This window comes from Podarcis raffonei, chromosome 4 (genome assembly GCF_027172205.1).
Source record: "Podarcis raffonei isolate rPodRaf1 chromosome 4, rPodRaf1.pri, whole genome shotgun sequence".
In the NCBI taxonomy this organism is placed as follows: domain Eukaryota; kingdom Metazoa; phylum Chordata; class Lepidosauria; order Squamata; family Lacertidae; genus Podarcis; species Podarcis raffonei.
The window spans coordinates 31,009,964-31,032,859 of NC_070605.1; the positions used below are offsets into that span (position 1 = coordinate 31,009,964).

Genomic DNA, 22,896 nt, shown 5'->3' on the forward strand with positions numbered 1-22,896 from the left:
CCAGCATGGTTAATTGGCAGAGGCAAGAAAAGGGGCAAGCAAGTTTCTGATGTGTTGCCCAAATTAGCAGAAGGTACACAAACTTGGACCAAAGAAATGCAAACAAAACAATATAAGATGCAAAAGTAAAGGTAAAGGGACCCCTGACCGTTAGGTTCAGTCGTGAACGACTCTGGGGTTGCGGTGCTCATCTCGCTTTATTGGCCGAGGGAGCCGGCATTTGTCCGCAGACAGCTTCCAGGTCATGTGGCCAGCAGGACTAAGCCGCTTCTGGTGAACCAGAGCAGCGCACGGAAACGCTGTTTACCTTCCTGCCGGAGCGGTACCTATTTATCTACTTGCACTTTGATGTGTTTTTGAACTGCTAGTTTGGCAGGAGCAGGGACCGAGCAACGGGAGCTCACCCCGTTGTGGGGATTCAAACTGCTGACCTTCTGATCGGCAAGCCCTAGGCTCTGTGGTTTAGACCACAGTGCCACCCAGGACTCCCCAAATCTGAATAATTCTTATTACAGTGGATGCTTGGGTTGTGAACGTGATCCGTGCGGAAGGCATGTTCACAACCCACAGGGCCTGCAACCCGCAGCGGCATGTCTGTGCACGCACAGGTTGCGATTCGGTGCTTCTGCACATGCGCAAAGCACGATTTAGCGCTTCTGCGCTTGCGCGGCCGCTGCAACCTGGAAGTAACCCGTTCTGGTACTTCTGGGTTTCGGCGCGTCCGTAACCCAAAAAAATGCAACCTGAAGTGTCTGTAACCCGAGGTATGACTGTATTTGTATATTTTATGCACATCCATTCCTGGTTTTCTAAAGTAGCCAGCACATAAATAGATACATAGAATAATGCCTATAACTATATAAAAATACCTGTGCATTAATACTTATTTACTTAGGAAGCTGAAATAAAGCAGTACCCGGGGCATGACTCCTTAATATGTATTATACATTTAATATACATATTACGCCATATATATTTTTACATACCGTATTTTTTGCTCTATAAGACTCACTTTTTCCCTCCTAAAAAGTAAGGGGAAATGTGTGTGCGTCTTATGGAGTGAATGCAGGCTGCACAGCTATCCCAGAAGCCAGAACAGCAAGAGGGATTGCTGCTTTCACTGCGCAGCGATCCCTCTTGCTGTTCTGGCTTCTGAGATTCAGAATATTTCTTTTCTTGTTTTCCTCCTCCAAAAACTAGGTGCGTCTTGTGGTCTGGTGCGTCTTATAGAGCGAAAAATACGGTAATTAGCTGTTTTTTATATCATTAGTTGGCTTAGCAATACGCAAGTGACTCAGACATAAGCGGGCACTCAGTGCAAGATGTCTGATATGGACAAAACTCAGCCGGGTCAGATCCATCACATTCTGTATATAAAGTTAACCATGTTAGTTAATAGAAACCCTGCAGATATCAGTATGAAATAAGCCCTTCCCTCTGCAGCAGGAGAAAACAAGCTTGCTCCATCTTCCATGTGACAGCCCTTGAGGTATTTGAAGATGGCTATCAAATCTCCTCTTGGTCTCAGAGTCCTGGTCAGTTCATATATGACATGATATGAGGCAGCTTCCTGTCTCTATCACGCTTTCTTTACTTTGCTGTAAAATAATATCCACAAAAGCAACAAGAAAACTCAGAACTGAAGCTAGGGAAAAATAACAAACCGTCCCCCCATCCCCCCTCAGCCTTATGATGTCAGGAGCCAATCATGACTTATTTTTATCACCTGATTTCTCATGTGTATGAGTGTTTTGCTAAAATGTTTGCTTTTCTCCCAGGGTTTTTTTTTGGGGGGGGGGGTTGAGGGGTGTTTTGTGTTTGTGTAAGTCGTCAGCATTGTACTCTATACATTTTCTCTTGAGACCCAAGGACAGTTTGAAAAATTCAGACACTGGCTGCAGCAAGAGTATTATTAGCACAGAAATAGAAGCAGGAAGAACTACCGACGAAAGAGGAATGGCAGATGAAATTGATGGACTACGCAGATTTGGATAAGGTGATAGGGAGAATTCGAAACCAGCGGGACCAGAAATTCTTGAAAGATTGGAGTAAATATATGAGTTATCTGAAAGACAATTGTAACCAACTGACTACACTTGTAGGACTACAAGAAGTTTCGTAAGGAGAACTATATGAAATATTGCAGAAAAGATGTATGAGAATGGATTTTAAGTTATGGATTATTAAAAGTAATAGGATAATAAATGTAAGATTAAGAGATGAGGTTTGAAAATCATTAGACGTGGTTGATGGAAGTTTCAGGCTAAAATAGTCAGAATGTTGTATAAGATGAGATGAGATGAGATGTTCTGTTTGGCAAATATATGTAAAGACTAATAAAAATGTATATTAAAACAAGAAAAGTTCAGACACTGGAAGCATTGAATCAGGAAAAGGTGAGGAGACACTCTGGCACAGAAAAAAGTGTGCAGTGTCTCCACAGTGCTTAGCTGGGCATTGAAAAGCAGCTATTCATAACAGCACTAAACTTGAGGTCCGCCACAGACATAGAGATGATTCAAGGCTTGGGTGTACTGAAGAAGAGAGTCAGACTTTCAGACTTCTGTGCTCCTAAATGTGGTATTCTAGACCAGATTAAAAGAAGGGGAAGACTCTCAATTATTATTATATTTTGTGTGTGGAGGGAATTCCTATCCGCTGCCCCCTGTTTCTATACCGATTCTTCTTCCTTTCTTCAGCAGTATTTCCGAGATGAGAGTTTCAAATGGCCCGAGTGAGCATCTTCCACAGCAAAACACGTGTGTTTGAGGGGACATGGAGTGCTGTGGAAGTTCTGTCAGTGGTCTTGCCCCCATGAAGTCCCAAGACGGGTTACAACAGCACAGCGTACAGTTATAAAAACAGACAAAACCATTACGGTCCGAAAACTGTTCCAAGTGGAACAGAAGAGCATACTTAACATTTCAATCCTATTTCATACTACCTTGGGGGTTGCAGAAAGCTGTCCGAGGTTTGGCAGCTGACAGCTCCGCCATCAAGGCTGGCTGTTTTCCAAGCAATTCTTTCAGGTCTCATTGTTTGGTAGGAAACAAACAAGGGGAACAGCATTGGGTGGGCACATACGAGGGACTAAAAATAGAGAGGCAGCGTCAGGGAGCCAAGCTTCTCGGCTGCAGCTTCCTCCACAGATAAAACCCCACTGCTTTTTTCTAAAAGGAAGCTCAAGCAGAGTCCAAAACAGCTGCAAACCCAGCCCAGCTATCTTGTAGAGGTTGACCGTGAAGCAACACAAGAGCAACACATGATGTAGAGGGTAGATCCACACCACACATTTAAAGTACCGTCCAGTGCACATTTAAAGCACATGCCTTACCCCCAAAGAATCATGGGAACTGTTGTTTCCCACTCACAGATCTGCAACCCCCAGTATTCTTAACAAACTACAGTTGCCAGGATTCTTTGGGGGCACGCCATGTGATTTATATGTGCATTGGGTTTTCTTAAAGGTGTGGTGTGGATCTGCCCAACTATATATTTTTTTTGCACTCTTTTGTGGAAATGCCATCTCAGCCATAGAGACACTGGTGTAAGTCCTCCATTCAGTCCTTCAAAAGGGGGCATGGCAAGAGTGGGACTTACTCATTCCAAACTCTGCTCAGCTCAGTCGCATGATCTAGCAACTCAGCAAAAGTTGCATTGGCTGAAAGGGTGGCGCAAATCAAGCTTTGTTTTAAAGGCTCAGGCTTAGGCCAGTTTAGCTGGAATAGGGATGTGTTACACTGGGATTGAACCTTGGGGTTTCTTGGTATGCAAAGTATGTTCTCTATCACTGAACTACAGCGCTGTTGTGATGTAGGGGGAAGGGCTAATATTTTGTATGATGACCAAGGCAGGAAGAAGAGTGAAATGATCCACCCAGGAGTGGCAAACCTGTTCTAGGTCTCTCAAAAACTTATTGGGCGGCCAAGCCAAGGCACAATTAGCCCTGCTTGTAGATTTATTTTGTTTTGTCACGATCCAAGCAGTTTATTGTGGTGACATTCCCCACAGAATAAAGTGGGAGTGCTTCAGCTCTGCTTGTGTGCAAGAAATCAGCTGGAGGGTTTCACCCCAAACTTGATATCATTCTGGGAAACAGGAAAATGGTTTCAGCTAGAGAAGACAGGAATTCACCTTGAACATAGAGAGAGGTATCCCTGCCTGTTACTGAGCACCTGGGCTTTGATAGGAAAGGGAGGGGCCTCAGCCAGGAAGGAGAAACAGATAGTCATCTTATGTGGAGCCTCAAGGTAGCCAACACGGTGTCCTCCAGATGTTTCTAAAGTACAACTCCCATCAGCCCTAGCCACCATGGCCAATTGCAAAGGATGTTGGGAGTTATAATCCAGCCCCAACCAGAGGGCACCATGTTGGCTACCTCTGTGTAGCTTACTCTTCACTGTTCCAAACCCTCCAAGTGTCCCTATTTTCCAGGGACGTCCCTGATTTAGAAAAGCCATCCCAGTTTCTGATTTGATCCCGGAATGTCCCACTTTTCCTTAGGATGTTCCTATTTTCATTGGAGAAATGTTGGATGTTATAGAGCTGTCTGAAGGCAATTCTGTATAGAGAAGTTTATTTTAATGTTCTATTATGTTTTTTATAGGGACGCGGGTGGCGCTGTGGGTAAAAGCCTCAGCGCCTAGGGCTTGCCAATCGAAAGGTCGGCGGTTCGAATCCCCGTGGCGGGGTGCGCTCCCGTTGCTCGGTCCCAGCGCCTGCCAACCTAGCAGTTCGAAAGCACCCCCTGGTGCAAGTAGATAAATAGGGACCGCTTACTGGCGGGAAGGTAAACGGCGTTTCCAAGTGCTGCGCTGGCTCGCCAGATGCAGCTTTGTCACGCTGGCCACGTGACCCGGAAGTGTCTTCGGACAGCGCTGGCCCCCGGCCTCTTAAGTGAGATGGGCGCACAACCCTAGAGTCTGCCAAGACTGGCCCGTACGGGCAGGGGTACCTTTACCTTTACCTTATGTTTTTTATATATGTTGGAAGCTGCCTAGAGTGGCTGGTACAACCCACTCTACTTTCATCAGAGAAATGTTGAAGTCTTTGGATCAGTAATTGCTAAGGTAGAAGCCAAGACTATGGGCTGCAGTTTGGAGTGAAATGGGATTTATCATAGGAGCACAACCTGGCATCAAGCTACCCTAATAATTGCAGCAGTCTGACCCAATAAGCCAATCTGCCAACCTAGGTATCTACAGGGAAACGGGCCTGATGATCTGTTTCGAACAAAACTGAGCAAAATTTGGCATCTGCCTTTCCCCTCTGGAGCCGAGGGAAGGCACTCTCCCAAACCTATTTTGGGGAAGCGTCATCCTCCTTTCCACTGTTGTTTTTCCTTTACAGCACGATGCGTTTGATGTTTACTCATATCCATCTATGACTTGTTAAGTCTTCACCTACCTCCCAGGCTGAGGAAAAGAAGTGGGAGGGGCCAGGCTACAGGAAAAAGGAGAGAGAACTCCCCTAAATATAGCTCTGCTGCGAGGATTGTTTTCCTGTCACACACACAGTTCATTGTTAGACCCTTCCATATGACCTCCCCCTTTCAACTTCGCCCCCAACTTTCTTTTCCGCCTATACACACTCACACACCCCTACACACCTTATTCAGTTTCCTGTCAACTCCCGAATCACATTACAGCTTCTACCACAGGATGACACATGTGAGTAAATTAAAATCGGCATTGTCTGTGGGTTCTAAAACGCCTCCTACACCTAGGCAACTTTACTTCCTACAAACTAAAGGAACATTTGGGATTGCGGCGAATATTTGTTGCGCACAAAAGACAAAGAACGACTTATCTTCAGTAACTCCGCAACTTACAATTGGATCTCACCTAAAGCCAAAATCGCATAGCCAAAACACATTGGGCTCAATGGTGGGTGGGGTTGTCAACGTCTTTTTTATGGGATGCTTGCCCCCCTTTTAGTTATTATTTCCCCCCATTATTTTGCCAAGCACGTAAAGCTGAATGCACACAAGTTAAATGCACATAAGTTGTGGGCTTACTGTATAAAATCCAAGTGAAAGTCAACAACAGGTGAAATATTGCCATACCCAGTAGCAACAAAGCAGTTTAGAACAAGGCAGTTTTCTGCTATAAGGCTTACACTATGGAGTCTTCTTGAACTGGCCACATCGCAGTTCAAGGTTAGGCTCATAGTGGAGGATATGACATTGACAGCCATCTTCTAGTCCAACCCCACACCAGTGAAGGGACCATACTGTGTACACACCATACATTTAAAGCACATTCTAAACACATTCCCCCATTCCAAAGAATTCTGGTTACTGTAGCTTGTCAAGGGTTGCTGGGCCTTGTAACTCTGTGAGGGGTGAACCTACCCGTCAGAAACCCTCTCACTGGTTTACAAATAACATTCTAAAGATCCTCTTAATGCTTAGTCTAAGCAACTGTCTGCCGTATGCATTCCTTTGGCTGGGGAGCATCCTTGACAGATACTGGGAGGGGACTGAAGCCTGTGTTTTCCACAGTCAAGCCCAAGTCTCTAGCAGAGGGGCAGCCAGATGTTTCTGGGCACCAACTCCCATCGGCTTCAGCGAGCATCACCAGTATTGTAGTTCAGCAGCAGCTGAAGGGCTACCTCTGCTCGAGCTAATATGCCACACTGTCTCTCACTTAAGGAATTGCTTGTATTTTCTCTGTATTGTTGATTAATTCCACCTATGCCTCTAGCTTTATGCAAATGCTTAGGGTTTCAATTAAATGGGCGGTGTGTGCTTTGCACAGTCCAAGTATCTATACCGTGCCGGGATGGATTTTTAAAAACCACATACAAATTATAACAAGTGCAGTGATTTTAATCCAAATGTGCACCCTCAGACCCTTTTCATGTTCCAAAGCAGCACAACAATAAAGATTTTAGAGACGCACAACTGTTTCTAAACACCCCTCTTACGGCTTTATAAAGACTGTTCTTCCCACTACAGTTAATTCCTTTTCACCCCAATTGCTCCCTCTTTGCTTCAGTAAGGCAGCCGCATTAGTCCTTTGGGGAAAATCACCAGACTGATTGTAGCTTTTTTATTTTTAACTTTCCAGTTTTATTCTCAATGCAGCTTGTCATTTTTGAAAGATCTGAAACGCACCCATCTTTTATATGCAGCCTTTCATAGCCATTTCAGCCAATGCTCATGTCTAAACGGGCAATTCAGTGTCCAATTCAGATTCACCTGTGATCTCTTCTCCATGATTCCAAGCACTGATTGCTCATGCTCAGCCATCGTTCGGCTTAGTGTTGTGTGCGAACCCGGCCTGTGTGTATCACCAGGGCCTCAAACTACAGGGATCAAACAGGGATAAACAATATTAAGCAAATGCAAAACTCTTCATTGTACAAGCACCTAAGAATCCATTAAAAAGAAGTTCTTTTAACAACAAAAATTAAAAAGCAAACAAGCTACCTATAAGCCGCTCCGCAATAAATATACACAAATTGCTGCATGGAAAGCAAACACAGCCATGGACAGCTCTCTAAGGCAAATCAATATGAGTAACTTCCTTCATAACACACTCTCATGTCTAATGTTTCGGCTGCCTTAGTCTTCCTCAGTGGCCCACTGCAGTTTTAATAACCCTCATGAAAAAATGTTACTGTGTCTTAAAAGCATGAAAGCGGAGGCAGTTGAAGTTGTTTTTAAGTGATGCATGTAAGCAGGCTCACTTCTCCTTGCAGGAACAGGCATTTCAATCCATTCACAGTATGCAACATTTCTCCAGTGAAAATAGGGGTGTCCCATTCCATAATGATATTTTTACTATTTATACACCGTGACTGGTACTGTGTTCTCTTTATTGTAATTATTTGTATGTTGTTAATATATTTTTAATGTACATACACTTTTAATTCTGTCAATGTTTAATTGTTTATCCCTATGTTTTTAGCTGTTCTTATTTTTATCTGTAAGCTTCCTTGACTCTCTGTCAGGAAAAAAGGCGGGGCATAAATAAATACATAATAACAATAACAATAACAATAATAAATTCTGGTTCATGGATAGTTTCATGCTCCATACAGAAAGACCCTTAGCATTTGACATTCATGAATTAATTTAGCCTTTTGATAAAAATAGGCATTCTCTCAGCTGTTTATGAATGTGAAGGGCATCCGAGATATGCTTATTTAACTGGCTTGAGGGTTTTTTTGTGCCATCTGAAAACAAAACAAAACACTTTCTTATCCACAAATTGGACCTTAGGCTGGTTTGAAAACAGAGGCGATACTGGTGATTATTCGCTTTATTCAGAGGCAGACATCATTTGCCAAATTAATTGTACTTTAGGTCATTGTTTTTAGTGTGACATACATTAGTTGTGATTAATTTTACACTGATTTCAGTGGTACCAAGTGGGACTAACTTGATTTGGATCAAACCCTTTGACCTTTCAGATCAGGTATTTGACCACTATGCTGATAGATTGACAAACCAGCTTTCGGAGCTCTTGATGATCTGGTTTGGCAGGTAGGCGGGGCCAAGCCCCTGATGTCACTATGATATCAGGTGATCTGTTTTCCTTTGTCTATGTGGCATGAAATGAAACTGTTGTGGACAAAGGCACAAAGTGCCGATGATCAGCTGATTGCCAACAATTGCAAAACCTTGCAAGTAGCATCATGACAGTAAGTTCCACTGTATTTGAGAGGGATGGCTCCCTAGGGTGTTTTATGAGTGTAGTTTTACAGAGCAATCTTTTACTCCAGTTCTATACACTGGGGGTAGAGGTGGCAAAACATCACCACTTTGCCTGTAGAATAGCTACTGCATTGTGTGTGTGCTCTGTTCACCTCAGGAAGGGAGGAGAAAAACACACAACCAGAAAATGGTCTCCATTTTCTCCAGCGTACCTTGCACTCGGTGTTCGAAACTCCCATTGTTCTAGGCGCATTTTGTGACAGGGAATTTCATTAGTGCAAGCAGTCTCTGAGTTCTGGGCGCAGCACTGCACCTAAGATTTCAGATTAAAACAGCAGAGTGGAAGGAAAGGAGGACCTTTTTCTGCTTCCCCACTTCCAGCTATTGCAGAAAAGACCCTCTTAAGAATATTAGGGGGGTGGGCAGGGGAAGGACTAGATCATGTGAAAAATGAGAAGAAGAAGAAGAAGAAGAAGAGTAGTAGTAGTAGTAGTAGTAGTAGTAGTGTAGCACCCTGCTTGTGGTTAACGCTTAGCTGGAATGAAATATTCAACGCAGCAATAGAGAAATTAAAATAATAATTTATTTGTCGGACAAATAAATAAGAGGCACAGTGGTATATGGTTACCAAGCTCTGGCCTGCCTCCTGCCATTATGGCCAGCACTTATATTCCCTCAGCTCAGCCCCCTTGCTCCTCCTTTGGCTGCCTCTGTCCAATCAGCCTGGTTAAAATTCCTATTGGCTGTTTGCTAGAACCAATCATAAAAGATACACCCATTTCCTATTACCTTTTATGGGAGACAAAGAGCTATATATTCTTCTATTTATAATTGGCAAATAAGTAGTCATATATCTTACATTTACCTCGACCAGGCACCTTAATTACCAGATAACCTTTTGCCCTAGACTAGGTGCCTTAACTAACATTTCATCTTTTGCCCTATTGCCCTATTCACTCCAAAACAGATGGTGGCTAATTTTATCTGAACAGATCTTTTTGTTCACCTTCCCACACATTATCAATGAAAGATCTCCTTCTTTGGAGGTCATTAAGCAGAGGCTTGACAACCATATGTCAGAAGTGCTCTGATGGTGTTTTTCTTGCTTGGCAGGGGTCTGGACTCAATGGCCCTCGTGGTCTATTCCAACTCTTCTATGATTCTATGATTTCTTACTTTCTAAATCCTTTGCATAATTACATTTAAGCCAATATATTTCATAACATATATAGTTTTTTTTAGAAGAAAGGGAACTTAGTAAAAGCTAAGCTAAATTCTAAGTTTTCTAAAGATTCAAAGCAGTTTCGCCTAGTGCAGTTGCTGTTTATTTGCCCTTTTAACCTTAGGAAGATGTGGCTCAAGTTTAATGGGAGGCACAATAATTATTACTATTTAATTGTGTTTTTGCAACCTTGATTGTATTCTATAATTTGTATGGTCAGTGTGACCTTTTGCTCCCAGCCTGTTTTATGACCGCAATAAACCAAAGGGGCCTCTGACAAAGACCTTGCCTGCTGGTTTCCTGTCTCGAAAGAAACATTTGTGAATTTAAGCTCATTTTTAGAATACAGGAATCTGATCAAAATATAAGCCTTGATTAAAATGCAGGCTATGATCAGATGCCTCAGTAGTAGTAGTTTGGATTTGATATCCCACTTTATCACTACCCGAAGGAGTCTTAAAGTGGCTAACATTCTCCTTTCCCTTCCTCCCCCACAACAAACACTCTGTGAGGTGAGTGGGGCTGAGAGACTTCAGAGAAGTGTTACTAGCCCAAGGTCACCCAGCAGCTGCATGTGGAGGAGCGGAGACGCGAACCCGGTTCACCAGATTACGAGTCTACCACTCTTAACCACTAAACCACACATTTTAGCTGCAGTTCATTCATTTTCAGCTTTGTATTCTTGTTATAAAAAAGCACACCTAGACATTGTGTTGCTGCGCCCATAACCTAGGCTTAAGGTGCCATTTAGCTCCTAGTTTTTATACCTCAGTTCCTAACATTTCTCGCCCTCTGTTGGATTCTATGGCCTCTCAGTCATAGTATAGGATTGCACCAGATACTACCCAGTTTGTAAAAGCACTGGTTGGGCTGCAAAGCAGCTTTTTATATATATGCCATTTCCAAACACTTAAGATGGCTCCAGCCTTGTGGAACAGCCTTCTATTCCAATGTTATGGTGATGCGATTCAACAAGAGTTTGTTTGTTCTTTATTGTGTTTACCGCTGTGGGTGCACATTCCTTTTCAGGTCCCCACCAACCCCGCAAGCCCTTAGTGATTTTACATGCACACACCCATATCAAATTAGCAATTTGGAGGCATGAGCAATCCGTTTCCATAGAGCCTTATTAACTGTCGCACTTTACTTTGGAAAACTTAACGCTTTCAAAAAACTACTCTTTTCTTCATCACTTCCCCCCGGTTTGAAACCTAATTTCTGTCTCCTGTAATTTTATGATGGCTATCAGTCTTTTTTAACGTGGTAGCAAAGCAAGAACCCCAATATAGGTACAAACAAGTGGGGTGAAATGTTACATTCCCAAATGCTGCAGAATGCCATCCATCCTTCTCTGCCCTTTTCACAAATACTCCATTTCATGTCCATCCACACAAGTAATCAGCATTACGTGTGGCTGCTGAGCATGTACGAAGTCTCCATTGGGCTACTTTCAGTGTCTCTGTATCCCTCTTTAGATTTCCCCTTCCATCTTGTCCTTTGGTGATGCTGTTTTAACTAAGTAAGGACCAGGATTTGGACAACTGGGAACACGATTAGTATATACAAATGAAGCCCTGCAGCAAAACATTGCATGGGTATGGTTGGTGGTTTCTTAGTTTGCCCTCCCCCTCCCTCCCTCCCTCCCTCCCTCCCCCCCCTCTCTCTCCCTCTCTCTCTCTCTCTCTCTCTCTCTCCATGGTGGGAAGTAAGATTTATTTGCTGTCTTACAAAAGCAAGTCTCTGTCTAGCTGCTATCATTTATTTCTTTTTTTAAAAATAGAAAAAGCTCAGAGCAATATCTGCTTCTTAGGGCTCTTTTGTCTGAATCCGACGTCTGGCCGTTTTGAAGTTTGTTCCTCATCAGTTACAGTACATGAGAGACTTCCCACTAGAATGCTGTTTCACCATCTTTGGTGAAACAACCATCAGTGATGACATTGTATGTCATAAGGTCCGCGAGGACTCATGTGATTGCCCAACATGGTTGACTTAAGAAGCTCAAAATACCCAGACTGACATGTTTTGCACAAAAATAAAATTAAAATAAAAATTAAAAAAATCCCAGGGAAGATGGTAGCAATGGCAGAAACCCCAACATTCTATGTTCCAGATGTTTAGTTTGCAGAGTGCCTTACTGCCATCCTATCTCTGACTTCTGAGGAATGATTAACAGGAAAAGAAAATGTGTCTGTAGAGTCATACCTGTCTGTGAGCATGGAGATTGCAAAGATGAATAGGAAGATGGTTCATGTATCTTCTATACTTTTTTATTTTTTTTAAAAAAGGTTTGGATGTTTTAATGATAACATTTCAAGCATTTGGTATCTTGGTAGTTTGAACACTGTAAGCAGCCTTGGTTTTAATTTATAAACAAAGATGGGATAGAAAAATAATTGGACTAGTAGTAAACAATGCAGCTTGTAAGATAGGACTCTTTGCCTTCATGGCCACAGCTATGAAAAGAAGGCTCTGATGCTTGGCCTCACCTATTGAAATGCTTTTCTGCATTCTTCAGTAAAAAAAAAAAACATACAGAAATGCATTTTTATGAGTTGGGGGTGTGAGTGTTAAACTGTATGACAGATGTCTCCGATCCCTGGATCTAGCAAGTGTTGAGGTGATTGGCGATTAAGGGGCTCAGCTTGAGATGGCAAAGACAGTGGTACCTTGGTTCTCAAGCGCCTTGGTACTCAAACACCTTGGTTCTCAAACACCGAAAACCCGGAAGTACGTGTTCTGGTTTTTGAATGTTTTTTGGAAGCCGAACGTCTGATGCAGCTGTCAGCTATTGGTTCCGGGGCGCCTGCACCAATCAGAAGCTGCGCCTTGGTTTTTGAACATTTCAGAAGTCAAACGAACTTCCAGAATGGATTAAGTTTGGATTAAGTTTGTTTTTGCTACTTATTTTGCGTTTTTGTTTTTGAGGCTTTTTCGGTTAATTTGTTTTTGTGACTGTGTGGAACCCAGTTCAGCTACTGACTGATTGATTGTGTGACTGCGGAAATAGATAAAAGCCCCCCCATCTAAACAATGGCTATCACCAGTGCAGGTAAGTTTTTTTTTTAAATTTTTTTAATCATCTACAATACTGTTTTATTTATTTTATAGCACAGAACATTGATTATTCCTTTCATCTTATGGATCAATGGTCTCATTAGATAGTCAAATTCATGTTAAATTGCTGTTTTAGGGGTTGTTTTTAAAAGTCTGAAACGAATTAATCCGTTTTGCATTACTTTCTATGGGAAAGTGCGGCTTGGTTTTGGAACGGGCTTCTGGAACAGATTAAGTTTGAGAACCAAGGTAGCACTGTAGGTGGGGCCCCCTCCCTCAACAGAAAAAGCCAGAGTTGAGAGCAGAGAGTAAGCAGTGATGTGAGCTGGCTGAAAAATAGCAAGCTGAAGAGAGAATCAGAGCAATGTTTGGTTCCTGTTTGAATCCAAGGCTGCAGCTATGGAATAAATAAGACCTTTTGGGGGTGTTGATGCTGTGAACCCCTCCACCATAGGCTCATGTGTAAATAATCCATATATCATAAAGACACCACAGTTTCTGTTGTTCCTCATTCCCAGAGAAAACACAAACCCTGGTTAAGCACCAGGAACCCATGGAATCTTGCGCCGCTCGGAGGTTGTGCTGGCGTGCAAGAATATAATATTATTGTTTGGGAGCTGAACACACTTTAGAAAAGCGAGGATGAAAGCTGTGCAGTAATATCCATACTTTTTAGAGGGTAGCAGATTGCTTCTTGCTAAATGATATATTTTTTTACACTGCATCCATACTGCGGAGGGGCAGGCTGTGAGGTAATTGATGGCTGGTTTCTGATCTGAAGGGGGACGGCGGCTGGAGGAGGTGCTGGACAGAGAGAATCTTCTTGCTGCATTTACCTTTCTCTTTACTTGTGCCACAACTCTTTTTGCTTGCCCGATCCCCTTTTGCACACAACGCAGGAGAGAGAAGAGCACTCTGTCCTAAGTATGAAGTAAGATGCATTTCGGTTGAGAGCGGTGTTGTGGCAAAACAACAACAACCCAATAAGTAGAGCTGGGCATTTATTGAAACCAGTTATGCTCTTTCTCCCCCCCCCCCGTCCTCTAGCCCCTCCCTAGGCCTATTTCAGAGCTGACCATTTGTGGAACAGGAAACGTCAGAGCTCTGAGCTGCTGCAGCCTGACTGAGTGGAATTATTTCCTTTCAGGCTGTCCCGTTACCTTTTAGTTGGCAGGACGTCCCCGCCTCTCCCTGCTCTGAACAGCCCCCTTCACTCTCTGCCTCTCCCCCCACTCCTACACTTCTCTCTCTCTCTCTTCACTGCCAAAAAAGTCCATCCTCCGCCCCCTCCTCAGCTAACTTCCTTCCAGCATTTCCTGAGCTGGATAATCCCAGGATTTGTAAAAACAGGGGAAAGGGGAGAGCGAGAGTGAGGGCACTAACTTAGGGAACCCAGCCCTTGTTTCTCCTAACATTGTCCAGTGGCTGCAGGGGGTGGAGAAAAACACCCAGGGGTGTAAAAAGTAGTGGGCTTGCCTTTCTCTCTGTCATTCTGCTCTTTTCCCTCCCTCTCTGTCTTTTTACAAGTTCGTGGAAGAATCATTTTGCAATCTCTACTGCCTGAAGGACCCATCTTGACATACTTTTGATTGCCGGCTTGGATTGGTTCTGGAGGTTCCTGGGACCTGACAGCGAAGGAAGAGGGAACTTCAGCTAACATCTGCCCCATTGCTACCAGTCTCCCTGGAGGCATTGCTTCATCACCACCATCCGCCTCCCTCTTTGCAGAAGCCTCCTGAACTTGGGCTATGATCTCTCTGCTGCTGCCTGCTGGAGATCTCCACATTGTCCTGACCTCTCCCTTCTGCAACAGAAGCAGCCGCAGCAGCAGCAGCAGCTTCACATCTGGTGGGGATTAATGTGGAGACGTCCAGCTGGAAGTTCTTCTGGACTTTCGATGTGGCTGACCGGAAGCGGGACACGGGCGACGGCGAGGGTCTGAGGGAGTGGGGGAGCTTTGCACTTGTCTGGTGCAAAGTGAGGGGGTGGGGGGGAAAAGAAGGAGGGGGGCTCTTTTCGGAACCAACTCATGAAGAACAAGGGAGGAAAGCCGAAAGTCAAGAGGAAAGGAGCCACAAACGTCTTCGGCTGTGATCTGACAGATTATCTGGAGAGCACTGGACAAGATGGTAATATTTATTTTTAAAACAACAACAACCAAGGCCTTATTCTTGCTTTCTCTAGAGATGGGTCTGTTGCAGTGCCTTTTGAATGGGAGTATTAATTGTCTACAGAAATAAAGCAGGGAATGATTATCTGGTGTGGATAGGACTTTAGTGTCTTGTTCTGTCAGTGACCAACTAGCAATGTGCTTAGTTCAGGGAAATGTTTTGCTGTGGGAGAGAGAGGAAGCTTAACTATTTGCCATCAAGTCTCTTAACTTGAGGCACACAGAGAAAGGATACTTTTCAGTTACTCAGAGGTGGGGTGCGTGAGCACGCGGCTTCAAGATTGCTCCTTAGGATGTGGCCCTTCCATGTTTCGCAAGACTTTCCCTGCCCCCAACCACAGGATGCCACAGAATCAATGGAGATGGGAGACAGACAGCAGTTCTCAGAATAAAGGTTGTAATGAAGATGTAACGGTGGCTCTTAGGCCCAAGCAAGGCTCCCCAAATTTTCTTACTTGTGAGACAAGGATGTGGGAGAAGGATCGGCCAAATTGGGAGCACAGCAGCTGGTGCTTCTTACTAGAAACCCCCACCCCTTGCCTACAATCCTTTTTCTCAGACGAGCATATGATGTGTCAGACCGTGGGAGGTGGCAGTGCCAATCTGCTTTTCAAGCGGACGAGATAGGAGAGAGAAGCAGAGAACATTTCTTAAAAGTGGGCTGGGTGACGCGAAACATATTGCTGGGTCTTTGGAAGGTAGAAGGATTCCTCCCACCTTCTTCTTGGAAACTAATATTTGATGAGAAATCACTTAGGATTCTTCCCCTCCTGCCATCTGCATCCACATGACGTTCCCAGTTTAGATTTATTTGGTTTCCTAAAACTCAGACTTTCCGGGCGAGGCGGCTCCTTGAGCAACATTATTAGGGTGTTTATTCAATAAATGTGGGTGACAGCCATTACAGATGCCTCAGAAAGGAAGTGTATTCATAATAAACTAAGGGACTTTGCTGTTACTCAGTGTTGTGGGCTGCCAGAGTACATGACGTTGTTCTCGTGTTTCCTCTCTTACACAGGCACATTATACAGAGCATGTGTTTTCCCCCCAGATCAGTCCATCAAGCTAAGCTTAATTCATTTGACAAATGTTCATGGCATTTGTGTCGCTGTGTACATTGCAACTGCTGCCTAAATGCAGCCACTTTTAGGTTGCTGTTTTTCTCGTTTGGCTGTCCATAGCAATGCTTCAGGCCCGTTCATCGAGGAACCTGAAGGATGAACTGCAGGGGGAGGTCTAAGTTTTCCCAAATCAGGCCTCAGCAACTTGGGATCCACAAAATCAAGCATTGTCCACCAGCCATTTTAAATGTGGATTTACGTGATTTGCCTGCCTACTGCGCTCTTCCTCTGAGGCCTTGCTGCAACTCGGGATTAGAGTCAGGGTCTTTTCAGTTGTGGTCCCTGGACAGCAACAACAGCAACACCCACACAGCAACACCCCAGCCCCATCAGCCAGCAAGGGATGATGGGAGGAGTAGTCCAGCTGCATCTGGAGAGCTCAACATTGGCCACCCTTTGTGTGTGGATAGCAGTAGGCTAGATAGGCCAAAGGTCTGTTTTGATGTGGCAGCTTCCGATGTGAGTATTTTTAGTTCTCCGTTGTTGTTTTGTTTACTTGCTTATTGTTATAATGCATTTCTTTAATGGTTGTGAGCTGCCCTTGGGGCTAAATGCAGGGAGAAAAGTGTCTTAATAAATAAATGTATTGTTTTCTGTGTGACGTCCACCTCCTCCTGCCCTGGGTTTTTGCAGTCTCAGAAGGGCAGCAAATACAGAAGATTTACTAGTCCCTTGTGGGCCACCATACATGGCTTTGTGGGTCTCCAGTTGCGCTGCCTTGTTCTCGATTCAATGTAGCCAGGAAAACAGGAACAAGAAGGCAGCTTTTATTTATTTTGAAGAAAGGCGTGATGGGATCCTGTATATTCTCCAGCGACTGCAGACTTTGTCATCAGCTTCTTTTGCAAGATGGCTCGGTCTACCAGCGTGGTCTGTTGTGAGGAGCAAAAATGGGCAAAAGTGAATTCCTTTTCATGTTTGCTGAATGGCATGTCCCATTGGCCAGCAGTGTGTGATCTAGTAATGAAAGACTCCATTGTTACAGGAGCCATTAGAAGGATGTGAGTTAGATCATAGGGTGTAGGTTAAATCTTAACGATAACAAGAAGCAGAAGAGATGTGGGAGTTTTTATTCCTTTGTTCTGCGGCAAGGCAAGGAGGTGGAATAATATTAAAGACAAATCTGCTCTCTGGGTAGCTGTGAGGGCAGGCGGGGGTCAGATGTCACTAGCATGAGACTTAGAAGCCTCCAAATTACCCTAATTGGAGCCCTTGAGTTGAAATGACATCATTTGTGATGGGCAACCATCTATCAGGGGAAAGCGCTTGTTCAGACCCTCCCCACCATTGGGAGCCAAGCAATAACCTTGAAAGCGGGAGCGTTCTACCTGTTACAGTTATTCACTTTGCCTCCTATGTGGAAAGGGTGGACAATACAGATGGATCTGGCCACTATTTTTTATTTTATTTTTTCCTTTTTTTGTAAAAAACGGTTTTAGGATTCCTTTGAGATTTTGTTTCTTCAAGGAGCTTGAACGTATGATATGGGGCTAGAGCAGAGGTTTCCAATTAGCTAAGTGCTGCGAACCCCCTACTTCTCAAAAGCCAAGCCATGGACCCCCTACTTTATCTCTGCAGTAGTTTTTGTTAATGTGAATGGTGCCAATTGGACCACCATTTGGGAACCACTGGGCTAGAGCGTTTCCTCTTCTTATTCAGAGTAAAGCATTCAGATGTGGGGCTCTGTGAGGAAGAGGTGGGGAACCTGTGACCTTCCAGTTGTTGAACTGGCACCACCCCTGACTATTAACTCTGCTGGCTGAGCCTGGTGGAAGCTGGAGTCTAACAACATATTAATAATAATAATAATAATAATAATAATAAAAAAAAACAATAATTTATTTATACCCTGCCCATCCATCTGGCTGGGTTTCCCCAGCCACTCTGGGCGGCTTCCAACAAAACACTAAAATACAATAACCTATTAAACATTAAAAGCTTCCCTAAACAGGGCTGTCTTCTAAAAGTTTGGTAGTTATTTTTTCTATGGAAAGTCATCTCCTTACTTCCTGGGAAAGTGAGTTTCAAACTGAAGAGGTACTTTCTTTTGCCTGTCCGGAGTCTTCCACTCAAACCAGTTTCTCCCCTTGATTGAGTTGTGCACTGATACTTCCAGCTCTCATTACGACTTAGGGAAGGGCACTTAGTAGTTCGATGGCTGGGAGAGAGATCCTGACTAAAACAAATGTCTAGATGTAGTCACAGGAAGTGGTTTGGCAGTTCTTCCTTCTAGGTCATCTCTTAGCAATCACCCTTGGCTTATGTAAAGCAGCAAGGGGGGGGGACTGGGTTGCTAGAACTGCTTACTTTTGGCTGAGATGTCAATCTAACCTCATGCCTGCTCTGCCACTGAAGAGCACAAATGTTGCTTTTGCCCCTACTGCAAAGGCTGATGGGCTTTTCCATGGTGAAACTGTTTGCGGCAAAAGTGGGGCTAAGCACAGACTTGTTTCTCCTGCTCTGATTGGCAGGTGAAGGAGAAGCACGACAAGCAGCTTGTGGAGGCTTTCAGAACAAATGAATGGCACACAGTCATCTGAGCTGTGGTTCCCATGCAGCTACCTGCCTGCATGGCCACTATCATGACTTGCTCACCTGGAATTTGAGGCTCCCATAGCAAAATAGTTTGCTCCTCCTGGATTGCATCCAGACAATCACCACATTTCACTTTTCTTTGTTTTCTACCTTTCTTTTTTCTCTTTTGTGTGCATCCGTGGGGGTGCACAGAGATTTCTTATGTGATCTGTGCCGATCAGCAGAGGAGCAGGGAAAGGGGCAATTTCCTCCTCATTGCTGCTAAGCCCAGCATTGAGATGGGAAGCAAAATTACACCCTCTCTGCTCTTCAGATAATGGTCCTGAAGAGTAGAGAGGGCATTATTTTCCCTGCCATCACAGTGCTGGGCTGGGTGCAGAGCATTAAATGTCTCTTCACCCAGCCCTGCACCATGATGTTATCCACCCTTAAGAATAGCCAAGGAAAGTCTCTTCTCCTCCTTCTTGTTCTCCTTCTCCTTCTCCAAGCAACTGTCTAGTCACTCCCAGGATGTGGGAAACATTGGAATGCTCAGGAAACAGGAAAGAGTGTTCCAATCTGCAATGTTCAAGTGGCCAGGAAACAATGGTGCTATGCTCCCTGCTGCAGCTGGCACATTGGTTCAGGAGCCAGAATGCTTTATGTTTAAGGTGCTGCCACTGCTGATGCCTCTACACCCTGACCTGGTGAAATGGGTGAGGATCTGGTGGATCAGCAGAAAAGTCTAGGTGGTCCAGAATGGGCCCACAGGCTGATGGTTCAACACCTCTGCTGTAAAACATGTTCTTACTACATGAAGCTCTGCCCTGCCACATATTGGCTGCTAGCAGTGTGTACCAACAGAGAAAGCAGCCACTCACTTGGCTGTTCATACATTACAAAATGTATGAGTTACAAAAGGAAGAAACGAAACCATTGAATGTGAAAGAGGGTTTCAAAAGTGGAAGAGCCAGAAGCTGGGAAATCTAGAGTGCCTCAAGAAGAGGTCATGATGAGCTTTCTTTCCCCTCCTTTTTCCTTCCTTGTAGGAAGTGGCTTTTAAGCTGGTGGTTCGAATCCCTGCGACGGGGTGAGCTCCCGTTGCTCAGTCCCTGCTCCTGCCAACTTAGCAGTTTGAAAGCACGTCAAAGTGCAAGTAGATAAATAGGTACCACTCTGGTGGGAAGGTAAATGGTGTTTCCGTGTGCTGCTCTGGTTTGCCAGAAGCGGCTTAGTCATGCTGGCCACATGACCTGGAAGCTGTACGCCAGCTCCCTCGGCCAATAAAGCGAGATGAGCGCTGCAACCCCAGAGTCGGTCACGACTGGACCTAATGGTCAGGGGTCCCTTTACCTTTTACGTACTTGCTGCTAGCAAACTTGGCTTCGAAGTGTAGTTTGGGGTGTTGTGCAGTGTGCAAAGGATTGTGCACACAACTCATCACAAACCAGCCTTTTCTTTTTTGCACTTCTGGTACAAATTACGTGCAAGACAGCAGCTGTGCTGGTAGCCATGTGTCTTGCCCATGGAGGAATGTTAAAATACGCCCCCTTACACACAACAGCAGAAGGGTCAAAGGGAGGCATACTGGTTATGCCACAAGTGCATCCACCCTCTCATTTCTTTGAAACCATGTGAACTCCCAGAGGTGTTTCCCCTCACTATTTTAGGGATTTCTTACAGCGACTTAAAGTTTTATGATGATTAAAACACCTTGGCACCCCTTCTCCATTGCTCTCTCCTTTAAATGAGAAAAGGAATTTTCTCAGCTTCTTTGCATCGCTTGTGGTAGCAGATACTTTCTCAAGCTTTCTTTTGCAACCGGAGATGGAAACTTTGTTAGTTCCTTTTTTCAAAAACCAAACAAAAACAAAATGTTATTAATCCCTGACATCAGCAATGTAAACTGGAATTCCTTGTTCTGCAGCTTACTCTGGAAACAGCACATTTTTTTCTTGGGCTGCCTTGTCCGCTCAGAGCCAAGCCCACAATTTCTTCCTTAAGCAAAGGGAACACTTACTTAACTCTCTGGGCATTTATGCTAAGTCAGGCTTTTAGAATTTGGTGGTTGGATGATGACTGAGCAAACAGACACACAGTCCCATCCTATTCACGCTGGGTCAGAAGTAAATCTCATTTTGCATAGCCTGCAGCTGCAGTTCTGTGTGCATTTACTCGAGAGTAAACTTCATTAGACACAGGGGGTCTTCTTTCTGGCTAACGTTAATAGATTCCCATTGTATAGTTTTGAAACCCAACACTGAATGTAAACTGAGCTCAGCCTGAAACAGTTTAATGAAACATCAAGGAAGAGAAGGAAGAGGCATTCACAGCCGCAAATAGAAAATGGGATACCAGCCAGATTTTAGCACTGCCAAAAAGGATCCAGGGTCTTTGATGGATCACAAACTGAAGGCAAGGCAATGAGGTTACACTGTCTTATAAAACGGCAAATGGCATTTATCACATCAGCTTTTTTGTTAGATAAATGAACTCCTTTTATAAGGTACTGGAATCTGCATTGTAACTTTATTTCACTGGACAGATAATTGTTTTTGTTATGTTTTGAAAAATCATACAATTAAAGTTTTTATTTTTATTTTTTAAAAAATACTATAAAAAAACGATTTCTCTTGAAAATTTTCCAGTTGACATGAATGTTACTCCTGCCAACAACCTTGGCTTCAACAGGATCATTCCTGAGTAGGCTGGACAAATCTTGACAGTTTCAGATTTCTTATTTTTCTAGTCTTAAGTTCAGTTTGCATTTTTTTTAAAAAAAAAACCTTATTAAAATTAGTCAGCGTTTTAAAAAGGTAAAGGTACCCCTGCCCGTACGGGCCAGTCTTGACAGACTCTAGGGTTGTGCGCTCATCTCACTCTAGAGGCCGGGAGCCAGCGCTGTCCGCAGACACTTCCGGGTCACGTGGCCAGTGTGACGAAGCTGTTCCGGCGAACCGGCACCAGAGCAGCACACGGAACGCCGTTTACCTTCCCGCTATGCAGCGGTACCTATTTATCTACTTGCACTTAAGGGTGCTTTCAAACTGCTAGGTGGGCAGGAGCTGGGACCGAACAACGGGAGCTCACCCCGCTGCGGGGATTTGAACCGCCGACCATGCGATCGGCAAGTCCTAGGCACTGAGGTTTTACCCACAGCGCCACCCACGTCCCGTCAGCGTTTTAGTGCAAAATTATATTAAATACATATTTTTGTGAACAAAATGAGTCTAATGTATGCATTTTCTGTTATTTTCACCATATATACATTTTTAAGGCACACTTTCCTCTTCATATACACATTTTGGCACACATTATTTGGTTGGAAGAATGCACCACAAAATTCACAGATGTGCAAATTTCAAAGTATCGCTGTGCTTCAGTTCTTATATTGTTTCAGAAAGTGCGAGTTGGGCAGTTTCGCATTAGAATTTAAACCAAACCGAATTTCTCCTTCATCCCTACTCCTAAGTATCGTCTCCTGTGCTGTAGAGCCCAAAGGGCACCCTGGTTTTCTAGAGAACTTTGGACAATGAACCCACTTCAACAACGCCTGGGATGCAAGTGGTTGAAAGCTCACAGCAAACACAACTGAAGATAAGTTAGAGTACAGTAAGCTCACAACCTATGCTGGGGTTATGTTCTAGGAAAAGCCAAAATCCTGTACAGTCAAAACACATTGGGTGCAATGGTGGGTTGGACAGCCAATGTCTTTTTTTCCTGGAAGCCCACCCCTTTTCCGCCCCCCCCTTTCTATTTGTTTCTATATTTTTTGCCAAGCATGTAAAGCTGGCAGAAGCCCGTAAACTGTGAGTTTACTGTACATACTTGTGCCTCTTGTGTGGTGGTGATGGCACTGGAGAAAGCTTGCGTCTCCGCTACTATTGCATCCTCAAGTAGCCACCCAGCAAAGCTGTTCAGAGTACTTAGTGGGCTGGTGAAGTCTGGCCCTAAATTGAGGTTATCTGGATGGTCAGAAGCCTTCAGTTCACTTACAATGTGCTTGAGGATTAATTCATTCAACGCTGTCCCAGTATTGCTGCCATAGTACGGTTTCAGAGGAGGTGTCTTGAGCACCATCTAAGCATGCTGTAGGAGAACTGTTTTGGCCATTGTGGCCCCTGTACTGACTATGGATAAGACCATGAAGAAT

At 44.1% G+C, this 22,896-nt stretch overlaps 1 protein-coding gene across 1 annotated transcript in view; it reads left to right on the forward strand.

Annotated features, from left to right (window-relative positions):
• The first annotated feature begins 14,939 nt into the window (after positions 1-14,939).
• ARHGAP31 (Rho GTPase activating protein 31) overlaps positions 14,940-22,896 on the forward strand; it is an 85,686-nt gene continuing 77,729 nt past the window's right edge. Inside the window, exon 1 of the mRNA XM_053386075.1 lies at positions 14,940-15,067. Coding sequence (XP_053242050.1) covers positions 14,968-15,067 — 100 coding nt within the window. The 5' untranslated portion in view covers positions 14,940-14,967. The remainder of the gene's footprint in view (positions 15,068-22,896) is intronic.